Source organism: Dipodomys ordii, unplaced genomic scaffold (assembly GCF_000151885.1).
Source record: "Dipodomys ordii isolate 6190 unplaced genomic scaffold, Dord_2.0 Scaffold418, whole genome shotgun sequence".
In the NCBI taxonomy this organism is placed as follows: domain Eukaryota; kingdom Metazoa; phylum Chordata; class Mammalia; order Rodentia; family Heteromyidae; genus Dipodomys; species Dipodomys ordii.
The window spans coordinates 34,485-47,385 of NW_012267634.1; the positions used below are offsets into that span (position 1 = coordinate 34,485).

General features: G+C 39.2%; 1 protein-coding gene across 1 annotated transcript in view; it reads right to left on the reverse strand.

Annotated features, from left to right (window-relative positions):
- Nucleotides 1-3,846: 3,846 nt before the first annotated feature.
- Nucleotides 3,847-12,901, reverse strand: part of LOC106001793 (interferon-induced very large GTPase 1-like) — a 29,341-nt gene continuing 20,286 nt past the window's right edge. The window contains exons 2-3 of the mRNA XM_013036771.1: nucleotides 12,521-12,583; nucleotides 3,847-11,370 (exon numbers count right to left, since the gene is read on the reverse strand). Coding sequence (XP_012892225.1) covers nucleotides 4,085-11,368 — 7,284 coding nt within the window. The 5' untranslated portion in view covers nucleotides 11,369-11,370; nucleotides 12,521-12,583 and the 3' untranslated portion in view covers nucleotides 3,847-4,084. The remainder of the gene's footprint in view (nucleotides 11,371-12,520; nucleotides 12,584-12,901) is intronic.

The window sequence follows — 12,901 nt, forward strand, 5'->3', positions numbered from 1 at the left end:
TAAATTACTTGCATGCAAATCTATGTCTCAGGCTCTGAGGAACTTAACACATAAGATCATTCACACCAATAAAGTTTTTGCCAGTGACTAATATGTCTTAGATTGATTAGTGCTTGGAACAGCAACAAGGGGAAAATAAGTTGCCAAAGGACTAAAATATTCTGTAATGCATTTAAAAGAGCTTTTAAGTTACAATCATATTTATTGACATTCTAACTTTATTTTCCAATGTGATTTTCCAAGAACTCCATGCTGAAAATTCGAGTTGCAGATACATACTTATAATGCACTATGTGATTCTTTGGTTTCTTTTGTATGTTCTCCCCCACACAATATAACCACTGTTTTCACTGTAGCTGAATCTGGTGTCCTGCATTTTGTATATACATTTTTATAATTTGGGGAGGGGAAGGAATATAACAAAATTCTTAAATAAGGATACAGGTTGACCCATTGTAAAAATGAGATGTACAAGACACTATGTTGAAAATGAACTTTACAATTTCTGGGGGGAGGGGGAAGGAGGAGTTGAGGAGGTGGGAAGGGAAGGGATGGTAGGGGAAAGACAAAGGAGGAGGTAACAAAGTTCGATAGGAAATATACTCATTACCCTACTCATGTAACTGTAGCCCCTCTGTACAGTATTTTTGCAATAAGAATATATATGGTGGTCCTAATGGAATGTTAGTAAGGCTTCTGGAAGCGGTGAGAGGCTATATATATATATATATATATATATATGCACATATATGCATATATATGTGCACACACATATATGCATTTTACACACTCATACATACACTCTTGCTGTGGTACTGTCTTCAGTGTTTTGTGTATAGCAATTATTCTTCTTAAAAAGAATATAAGAAATGTATTATTTCACTCTTACGGTGCCTCAGTACACAGAAACTAAATTACATGGCCAAGATCTCACAGGCATTCTTACTACAGAGATTGAAGTTTAGTGTTCATCATCTGAGTCAGTGATAATATCTTAGTTTTATGTTGGTACCATACTGAAGGATCAGAATAAGAAGCATCACAGTTTTGACAGGAAGTTAAAATGCAAATTGTATGATTCCTATAACTTTCTCCACAGTGCAAAGGAAAAGCATAGGGGAAATAAAGGGTCAATTTTTGGACACACCCTATTCCCTAGACTTTGTTGTGTTCCTATTATGTGTTCCTATTATCTGCCTCTAAGAAAAAGTGACCCACTTCAAAACTTCTGAGTACAACTTTGCACATTTATTTTAGTGAGTAACATTTTTCTTTTGTGCCATCCTGGGGCTTGAACTCTTGGCCTGAGCACTGTTCCTGGGCTCTTTTTGTTTAAGGTTAGCACTGTACCATTTAATCCACAGCTCCACTTTCAGCTTTTTTGGGGGGAAGAATTTATTAGAGATAAGTCATAGACATCTATGTAGGCTGGTGTTGAACTCTGGTCTTCAGATCTCAGCCTTTTGAGTAGCTAGGATTACAGGCATGAGCCACAGGCAATACTTACCTTTTGATTTTGTTGTATTAATTGTACTTTTATTGACAGATAGTAATTTCATATAACGGTAGGTACAATATGATGCTTTTATACATGTCCACATTAAGGAATGTGCAAATGAAGCTAAAACATATTCATCACCTCACATATTTATAATTTTTCTGTAGCAAGAGCATGTAAATTCACTTCCAGCAATTTTGAATGTGCTATAGTCACTGAACTGAAATTATTGCTATGCAGCCAGAACTTATTCCTCTTCTGTATCTGAAAGTTTACCCTTGACCATACTTTTTTTTTCTCCTTTCTCTTGCAATCAGTCTTTCATGACCTCTATTATATGGTCTTCTATGAGTTTTAATTTTAAAATCTACATACTTTTTACTTCATATAATTTCATAATTTTAGAGTTACTGCCCAAACCCCATTCATATACACCAATTACTGCTTGTACTTTGGAGATCTACTTTAACTGTGTTGAACTTCCATAAATCTGTATGCAATGATCTTGAATTTCTGCTTTTCTATTCCCCACATTCAGTTGACTGATCATGAGATCCATTTTGACCTTATAGTTCTGGCCACCTCTCATTTTATGACTTACTTCTCAACCCATGTATCTCCATCTTGCCAATCTCGCCTGAAGTCTTCTCCAATGATTCCAACCCACTGTTGTCATCACTCTTGATAACAGTTGTCATTTTTGCAATTCTGATTGCACCTTGTTTGCAGCATTATTTTTTCCACTACTACTAAAGAAACCCCCCATTTCTATATAATAACCTCTCTCTTCCAATTTACCTCTTCCCAGGGTATGTTTTGTGTCATCTGAATAGCAACGTTAGTAATCACACTGCTTAATAGCAGAGGAATTTATCAAAAATTTTAAAAATAATAATTTACAAAATAATTTGGCTTTAAAATCCATAGTAACTAATGATACTTCTCAGACAACATGTATTCCTTAACCAACCATAAATAACATTCAGCAAATATTTGTTAACCGTTTTCAAGAATTCAGCAACTCTATCAACAGGAGCATGATGTGGACTAGTCTTTTTAATTATCACCGGCACCGTTAATTTTTTTTTTCAATCCACAAAATAAGAGGGAAAATGATGTTTGAGACAATTATGCCTGCTGCAGTTTTACTGCTCTAAGATTTCTGGAAGCAAGATTTATTTGACTGGAAATTGAGAGAATATATTTGAAGCCACCTTATAGGCCAAAATGGGATGAGGCCAGTAATCCTACCACGCATCTTTGAAGATTCAAGTTTTTGACTACTGTTCCCTGGGTTGCCCGTTTGCACTGTCTACAGAAATTTGTGGTATCAAGCAATGATTTAAGTTTTCTTCTTAAAAATGAACTTCTTTGCTAGGCACTGATGGTTTAGACCTATAATCCTGACTACTCAGGAAGCTTAAATCTAAGGATGGTAGTTTGAACCTAGCCTAGACAGTAAAGTCTTTGAGGCTCCTTTCCAATTAACCAGGAAAAATGATGGACTGGAAGTATGGCTTAACTTGAAGAAACCTAGCCATGAGTGATAAAGCTAAGCCAGCATACAAGATCCTGAATTCAAGGCCTCATACCAATATAAAAGCAAACAAAATCTTTCTCTGAGACATTATATTTGAAATATGCACAACTTGTTTGAAGTAGGAAGAGTTTTGTAAATGGATTTTATTTTATTGTAATCATACATTTGTTTAATCATACATTTATGTTTTATATTTTTTCTTTTACTAATTTAAGTAGTTGTACAAAGGGGATAAAATTCAACAAGTCTGATTATGAGTATAATGCATCTTGATCAATGCCATTGTTTCCATTGTTTCTCCCATCGTTCTCAATTCCATGTATACCCTCAAGTTACAGGGCTCATTTTTTTTAAAGTTGGTCATGGGGCTTGAACTCTGGGCATGGGCACTGTTCCTCAGCTCTTCAACTCTACCACAGCGCCACTTCTAATTTTCTGAGTAGTTTATTGGAGATAAGAGTCTCATGGCCTTTTCTGCCCCAGCTGGCTTTGAACTGCAATCCTCAGATCTCAGCCTCCTGAGTAGCTAGGATTATAGGCATAAGCCACCACACCTGGCTCAAAGGGCTCATTTTTTCAAATGTACATTGACTCTATTCATGCACCTTTCTTCTCAATTGGTCTGCTTCCCCTCTCTACCTCCCTTTCTCTGCCTTCCCTCCTCTGTCAAGAAAACATGTTTCAGCTTCCTAGTCTTCATTTTGTGGAATTGTTGGTGAATTGTTCAGAGGAGTTACAAGTTTGTAATCCTTCCCTGAGTATAAAATCCTTTAGTCTATTTGTATGTATATGCATATAACCCTGTATATGTTTTTGTATATGTTTATTATTTACATGTAACTTCCATATATGAAACATGCACACCAAAAGGAATGTAAACAGAGAGAAATGAAATTCTTTTAGAGAAAATATTCAAATTTTAATGTTGCATTTTAATAAGGAAAACATTGAAGGTTTTTACTGTGAAGAGGTTGTGATTTAGGACAATTTAGGCCCTGTAACTTTTAGTTTTTAAAGATATGCTTCTTTGTGGTAAGAAAATAGTGCTACTTTTTCAAGTCATTAAGCACATCCTGCTTTGTGATTTGTAACCATGTATTAGGGATTTCACCTTTGCCTTTAAATTTATACTTGTACTTTTCTTCTAGATTTGATCTGAAGTGTGATATAAACCACTTCCAGTATGGCTGTGAGGATAAATCTGCAGTGATGCTCCAAGTGGCAAAATCTCCTCCTGCCTGTCGATAGTTCTTATATAGGACTTCCCGGTCATCATCCAAAACCATGTAATCATCACTGGCTACTGAAGTAGAACAGGAATTTATGACAAAGTTGTCTGTTTTAGACCAAATCTGTCCATTGACAGCCTCAGGACGATGGAAAGGAACACTGTGGTCACCATCATGATTAGGAATTGTGTTAGTACAAATTGCTTTACACATGGGACATTGTTTCCAGCAGCCACAGAGATGTTCAGAGAGAATTTCCTCAATTTTAGGAACCATCTCATGTATAGGCAGACCTGACAATTTCTCTCCTATGTCCTTCATTGTGAGATCCAAAGGTTTACTCATGGCTTCTTTGAGGAACTCAGTATCTTTTATCTCCTGGTGTTCAATATTTACCAAATCTCTTCGTGGAAAGATCAAATTGTTCCCCAGGTGATCACAAAACAAATCCAACCACTCAGATGCAGTGCTGCTTTTGTCTTTAGCTACTTCTGTGGACTCATGAATGGCAGAGAGAATGGCATTCTTTATGTCACCTAAACTTATTTGAATAAATGTCTTTATTTTTTCAACTCCTTCATTGAAACAGTATTGTTTAATATGGTTTTGAATGTAGCTGCTACAAAAAGATTTGGGATCATGAATATATTGCCAATAATTATCAAAGTTTTCTTCTTCTGCCAGAGAGATGAGGATGTGCTTCTCCAGTTTTGCCCTGTTTCCATTGAATGCAGGACAGGTAGATCGCAGGTACTCAGCTATTTTAAGGGGCATTTTCCCCCAGATGGTGTTGGATATAGCAGGAGTGAGCTTCTGCCACAGAAAATTAGCAAATGTTGTGATGGAGATGGCTCCTTGGCAGGAGATCTTAAAACTCAGGAACAATTCATCTTTCTTGCTTTCCAGGTATTTCACAGGATCATTTGCTTCCTTGAATGCCCTGTGCCTTTCCTTAAAAATCTCTGATGCTCTCTGGGATAAATGCAAAGATAAGTCAAGGTTGTAGTTGCTTGTAAATGTATATTTTTCATTAGGTTCAGACTTCACTTCCTCGTCGATTAGTCTGAGGATTTCATGGAAATCATTGGGATTGTAATCACATTTTTGCCTCTCAATATTCTTAACAGTTTCCTCAAATCTTGAAATAATACGCTTAGTAGTCACTTTAATGGATTCGTTATCAGAGACTTCTAAACTTTTGAACCATCTATTCCATTTTCCTTTCAACTGGACATGTTTTTGATCATCGATCTCAAATGTCTTTCTAGATTTTTGGTTTAGCTCTTCCCTAATGTGTTTTTCTTTTTTGAAGTAGTCTAAAAGGATGTTTTCACGATCCACATCAATGTTAGGCTCTGTGACTTGAGGGAGGTTTGATAATATATCACAGACCCAATTTTTCCAAAGTTGGTTGAATCTCTCATGCAATTCTTCCTCACTCAATTCTTTACCTTTTAGAGTTAAAGCTAGTTTTTGGCTCCTCTTTAATAATTCAGTTTCATAACCTATTTTTTTCTGATCTAGTCTTTCTTGACTTTTCTTTAGAGCAATAAGTTCATTAATTTCTCTTTTAGTGTCTGAAATAAGTGTCTCTTTGAGGATTACTAGTTTATTTTCAAAATTTGCTTTCCATTGAATGATTATTTCACTATCTGGATCTTCTGTAAAATATTTTTGAAATGATTGCTTGATACTCTGATATACTTCTGTAAGGGGATCCACAATTATGCTTGTATTGAGTATGACAAGTTTTCCATTTTTAACCTGATTGGTTAGCTGAGTCTGTAGGTTCATCTGGTGGCTCCTTAGAAGCCAGGTCCACTGGTTGTACTTTGTTTCCAGTTTTGCCATGGCCATGATCTCTCGAGTGTTCTTGAAATTGAAAATGAAGTTTTCACTCACCAGGGCTCTCCACAGATCTTGAACTCGGGATTTCATATGTGATATCTTCAGGATGTTTCCCCTGTTTTCCTGTTTTGCAGTGGAAAGAATTCTACTTTTCAGTTCTTGGACATTGTGGCTGTAACGAGGATTGGGAGGGGCCATTGGGGGATTGCCATCCCAGAGGTGAGCAAAGTAGTAGATATGAGAGCTAGCATCAAACTTAATGACATCACTGAAGCGGGTTATATGTGAACATTCTTCTTGTTCAGCAGCTAGTGCTGTCATTTCATCTAGTTTCTGCTCTAGCCGCCGCCGACCTTCCATGGTTTGATCTTCAGCTGCCACTTCTCCCACATTCTGATGGACGAAGAAACAACTTGGGGTGATTTTGACTTGTTTCATCCTCAGAAAGGCCTGGACAACAATTTGAAGTATATCCTGCATCTCTGATGGATTCTCTCCAAAAATATTGATGATGGTCAAGTTTCCAAGTCCAATGACAAAAGTGGCCAGTTCATTGTCCCAGTTCTGAGATTTGTTGTTGAGTTCTGGGGCCCGAAGTCCTTCTGTGTCTACAACCAGCACAAAGTCAAAGCCAAGTTCTTCTGTAAAGGTCTCCTCCACCTTCAGGAGTTGCATGTAGACTCCCCTGGTACACCTGCCTGCACTGACAGTGAACTGTAGCCCAAAAAGGGCATTGAGCAAGGTGGACTTCCCTGAGCTCTGAAGACCAAGGACAGAGAGAACAAAAATCCGTGGGTCCCCAAGTTTCTCAGAGACCTTGTCAAACACAGCTGACACCCACTTTAGAGGTACATATGAGGCATCCCCATCCATCAGCTCAATGGGAACTCCAGATACCATCAGGTCTGCTGCAATTTGGGGAAGGGAGAGAAAAAGGATATCTCTTGTGTAAGAAGTTTCTTCCAGGGCTTCATAGATCTGGCCAACTTCTCTGAGAAATTGCTCAATTCCCAAAGCACAGTCTTGAATTTCTTTGGAGATGGCTTCCATCAGACTTACACAGGGTTTCAGAGACTTGTTCATTTGTGCTTTGTGTTTTTCTGTTTTGATCTGTGACCATAAAGTTCTTTGGCACTCATGCAGTTTTTCCAAAGTTCCCGCGGTGAGGTTTTCTAAAAACAAACTCAACCACTGTAAGAAGTAGAGTTTTGTGTGAATTTCTGAATGTTGTTGGAGAATTTGGAGGACAGACTTCATTACATCATTAAGAATAATGGCTTTCTCCAATTGCTTTCGGCGTATAGTTTGTTTTTCAGTCTCAATCTGGCTTTTGTGGTGCTCAATGCTCTTGTTTCCCTTTTCTCTCAGATGATAGAGTTCTTTGTCTTTCTTACACCAATTGTGCCACAGCTGTCCCTGAAGTGGTAGGAAATTTTCCTTTATGTGAGATAAGTTTGTTTCTCCCAGGAGGGCCATTATAACCCATGCCTTTTCCTTGGCCTCCATGCAATCTCTCTGGTCTTCATCCACGAGAAATCCTTCCTTGTGAGCAGTCAAGGAACAGTCCTCTAAGCTGAGAGCAGTGTCAGAGATCTCTAGCAAATGCCTGATTGTCATTGTGAGCTCCTCTGTTAATTCAGCTTCATTTCTATTCCTAATGCCAATTTTTACTCTTCTCCCAGAATTGCTGGCCATGGTTTTCTCTCTGTCATCCAATAAACAGATTAAAGGTCTTGATGACTTGCACAGATCAAGCACTATTTTTTGGTTCTCTTCATTCTTATCAGAAGCTGACATGAGGATCACAATGAGAGAAGAGACCTTCTGTAGGAAGGCAAGTTGCCTCCGATGTTCCTTTGCATCTCCATGAAGATTAGTGAAGGCCACACAGTTGTCAAATCTGTCTTCTTCCTCCCCCGCGGGACAGAACCAGCAGATTTCCACCACACCCCCCATCAAGAGACAGTCTTTGCTACTTCCTCTGCTGTGTCTGTGAAAAAACACATCATGTTTACGTTTACTGAGAAGACAGTTCATGATCAGTGATTTGGATGCAGAGAGGCCATTTCCAACTCTAATGAAGGACACGATGGAGGTAGAGACCTGACACATCTGCTGATTCTTGTAGCTGCTCTTCTTCCCTTGTGGCGATTTATTTGCATGTTGCCAACTTCTCCTAATTTTTCTGAGAGACCACAGAGAGAATTCAATTTCAGAAGTGCAAGGATTAGGAACCAGAAGTGGAAGAGCATATTGACAAATGGACAATTTGGCCAAAATATATTGTCTGGCAAGATCATCTACACAGTGAAAAATGGCCATCTGGATATCCATTGGGTGAATGCTCGACCTGTGTATAGTGGTCATTCGTTTAAGAAGAGTGTCGGGATCTTCAGGGAAGTCTTCATAGGGATTAAAATCCTCATTTTCCTGAATGGATGTGCTTGTACTGACAAGATTTTCTATGATTGCCTCATTTTTGAAGTCCAGGTGCCTCAGCCCACAATCTAGTACCAGTAGTTTCTGCAGGAAATAGAAGGGTAGTTCCTGCTGTGATTTGGGCTGGTTGTTATATACAGAAGTCTTGTAGATGAGATGGAAGTTATCTCTGTTCATCTTTTTTGGGTAGTAATGTTCTAGGCCTAGACGCTGAAGTAAGTCTAGAAAAGCTACATTTTTCATCACATCCTTGTTGTTATTTTCTTTTCTCTGTAGTGGATCTGGATGTTTCTGTTCATCAGAATGTCTTTCCAAAGGTCTCTTTACCTCATTCATTTTCCATGAAGGGTTCATGATTTCATAATTACCATCAGTGAGCAATCTCAAACCATTCTCTAAGTTTACCCAGTCGTGATCTACTCCATGTCTATCTAGGATATGTACAACTTCATTAGACAATGATTGTCCCATATGTTGTTTCATTGATGCCAATCGTTGTATCTTTTCTTCTGGGGAAATGGCTATGCATCCAGCTGTGGTGGTCAGACCTGTGAGCAGCAGGAATGCCTGAGCCTTGTGGTTGCTAACATTTTTAAGCTCCTGGTACTTATTTAGGGCAGTTTGCATTTCCTCCAATAGAAACTTTAACTCATCACATGTGAGTAGATGAAGAAAAATGCCATTTGTCAATTGGTAACCTGCACCAGCTGCAATGGAGAGAAGCAGGATGTATTTGTCTGTCTGCTCTGTTCTTTTGAGGAAATTTAAGAAGCAGCTGAGAGCCATGCTGACCTCATAGGTGGCCTTTCTTTGAGCTTCTTTCACTATTTCAGTGGACTCCGATTTAACATTCATTTCCATGAGGTTATTTTGGATTTCTCTTAAGATTTTGATGAATTGAGAGAATTGGGTGATGTTGACATGCTCTGGGTCTGCCTCTGACTGGTAGATCCACTGCATGATGGAATGAGCCTGAGGAAAGTTGGTCACTTTGTAGACGTGAGGATCCAAAAGACTGCACAACTGAGATTTAATAAATTTAGTATTATACATGGATGACTTTTTGCAAAAGTTGAATGTATTTAGTAGAAAATTTTGCAGGTCCCAATCTGTGAGGCATAACTTAATCCAAATGTCATAACTTTTCATTTTATGACTCAACAGTTGCATGAAATCCATCAGTTGTTTAAGCTGTTTTTCAGGATCAGATACTTCCCAGGATTTCACATCCTCTAGGAATTCTCTAACCTCCTTCTCAGCACTCAGTAATTCCTCTCCATCCTGGATTTGTGCAACAAGGCCAGTCAGAGAGACATAACTGTCTTTCAGCCAGGTAGCCACTTGAAGGGGATCCTTAAAATCACCTCTGTGGTGGGAAAGGATGATGTCCCAAATGGGCACCAAGTGTAGCCCTCTGTCAATAACATGCCAGGTCTGGTTGCTGGCAACAAGGCCAGCTTTCCACTGGACAAGTCCATCTGCTTCTGTTGGGCCTCCAGTCTGGGCCACTGATAACTGGAGTGTGGTTTGGAGGTTTTGTAGACTTTTCCTCTCAGTGAAACATTCTGAATGTGAATGTGACCTATCTATTTCTGCAGCAACTTTCACTCCAAAGCCATTGTAGCTGCCTCGTATATAAATATCCAGGGCCTCTGCTGCCTGGTGCTTCACCTCAGCCATCTGGTGACTCTGGAAACCCTCTGCAGTGGCCTTCCACCAGTAGATTCCTCCCAGGTGCAGGGGTCCTTGGTTAGCATGGGAACCAAATCTGAGGAAGAAGTTTTCAGTTCTCTGCCTCAGTAATTGCAGTTTGTCTGAATCTGAAGTCTCACTCAGAAGTTTTTCAATGGTTTTCAGTTCCTGGAAAGCAGCCTTGGAGAGCTGGAGTTGATCCATGGGAAAGTGGCAGGAGGCCAAGGGGATGTAGCTGAACTTGCTTGAGCAGAAGTAAGTTTTCTTAGACGATGATTGTTGAGTCTCCTTGGATTCCGAATGTGTGCTTCCATCCACACCAGCTTCTAAATTAAAACCCCAACCTTCACCTTTGCTTGAGGCAGCTACACGGAAACCCAGGGTCTCTATAATCCTGGTAAACATGGATTCTGTATGAGAAGATGTAAATTCTCTAGTTTCCATCCGTGTGCCTTGCTCTGGGCCATGAAGCAAGAATTCCTTGGGGACACTGAGTAGTTCTTCTCTCTTCTGGATTAGATCCATTTGATGACTGGTTTTATATATTCCCTGCAGGGCCAGTCCTCCAGATGCCCTTCTTACCACATCTCTATCTGGGAGGTTTTGTCTGTGGGACAGTGTCTGCACAGTGAGACTGAGTTGTGTCTGAATGCTTTCCACAACCTTGCTTAGTGGCTGTTCAGGTAGTGGCCAGTATTGTTCAGGGATCTCCATTACTTCCCTCAGCTCTGATTCTTTTCTCCTCACTGCCTCTTCTTGTCTGCACCTTCCTTCTAACAGCAAATCCTTCAGCTCCTCCAGTGTCTGCTCTGCCTGCTTTTGCCTTTTCCTTATCATCTGCACTGGTGACTTGTCCAAGGCTGACATACTATTTGATTGTGCCAAGTCAATCAACTTCTCCAGGGCCTTTTTCTCCCATGAATGCTGTACCTGGGACTTCAGTTTCTGAAGGTCCTTTTCTTCTAAGTATTGTAAGGCTTGGGCACAGCTCACACCGAGATGTTGCTGTAGCTTAGGCAACCAATATTCAACAGACAGTCCTACTTCTGTCAGCAACTCTTGGAGGTCTTGCCTCCTTTTTCCTTTGAGCAGAGAGTCTGTGTTGGACTCTTCTGAGTCCATGGCTGTGTGAAAAACAGACACTCAGTTATTCTCATTGTGTGCTGACCTTTTATAGTGTTGGAACACAGTCAAATATATGAACTTGCAATTTATAGGTGTCTCTGTGACCTCATTGTATCCACTAAGTATGTCTTCAACATACTTTCTGTTTTCATTCAAAACATTTTCATGTGGGTTAGATCCCATCTCCTACTTCTCAAAATACTGATTTTTAAAGTAGGTATTTTCAGATGCAATATAATTACTTCATTTTGGCATTTGTAATTAGTTTTATTTTCCCCACAGTTTGGAAAATCTCTTGGGGATAGAGTTTTAAAATATTTATGCCTGACAAGTTTGTATGTATTTAAAAGCAAGTCATTTCTATGTCTTTCCTTAATGAGCTTATGTTAAACTTATAGTTCTTTTCTTTCTCCCTTTCTCCTTCTCTCCCCTTCTCCCTTTCTCCCTTTCTCCTCTCCCTCTCCCTCTCTTCCCCTTTTTCTCTCTCCCTCCCTCCTTCCCCCCTTTCTCTTTCTCCCCCTCTCCTTCTTTTCTCAGTCCTGGGCATTGTCCCTGAGCTTTTGCTTAATGCTAGCACTCTACCATTTGAGCCACAGCACCACTTCTGCCTTTTTCTGTTTATGTGGTATTGAGGAATTGAACCCAGGGCATTATACATTGAAGATTAGTTTATGCTTTCATACTTATTTTTGTGCTATATCTTAACTCATTTTTTTGTTTTTCTGTCCATTTGTCATTTTAAACATACTTCTGTTCAGGCTTATGCTTGGCACTTTTTACTCTTCAAGAAGTCCATTATTCCTGGAAGTTTTTCACATATACTGTGACTTATTAGACCCTAGACTTTTATATCAAAATGGATATTTCGGTCACAGAAGCTAAAGGATATATGGAGAGTTTGTGCACACTGTTTCTGTATAGGTCTAGGAATTAATATGTTCCAAAAGCTGTCCAGTGACCTTGAGAGTCATGTAGCTCTCTCCTAGAGAAAATTTATTAGTCTCCACATTACTCACTCCAGGCTATACCCTCCCTTGAGACTGCTCCTGTTTGGCAAGAGTTCTGATTTTTTTTTTTTTAAACCTTTGGTGTTTTACTTCTCCCGCTGTGTCCCTTCCTTTACTTTTCCAGACCATAGAGACAGAGTACCTGATCCAGATGTTGCTATTGTTCCCGAATCACCTCTGCTTCTGTTGTCTTCAAGGTATATACCTGGGTGGCAGATGAGATGAGATTTCACATATTTCAGTGTCATATATTATCCAGTTTACCCTTTCAAAATTCCTGCTCCATTCAATGACACTACTATGCTTATCTAATGGGTAGTTCATTTACTCATCTTCCTCTCAATATATACTTAGTACAGCATGCTTTTCATCTTAACCTGTAAATTCTCACTCCATTGTTTCTTTTTTTTTGTTTTATTTGTGAAGATACTGTACAGAGGGGTTACAATTACATGGGCAGGATAATGCGTACATTTCTTACCAAGCATTGCAGCCTTCTCCTTTTGTTTACCCTTCACATCCC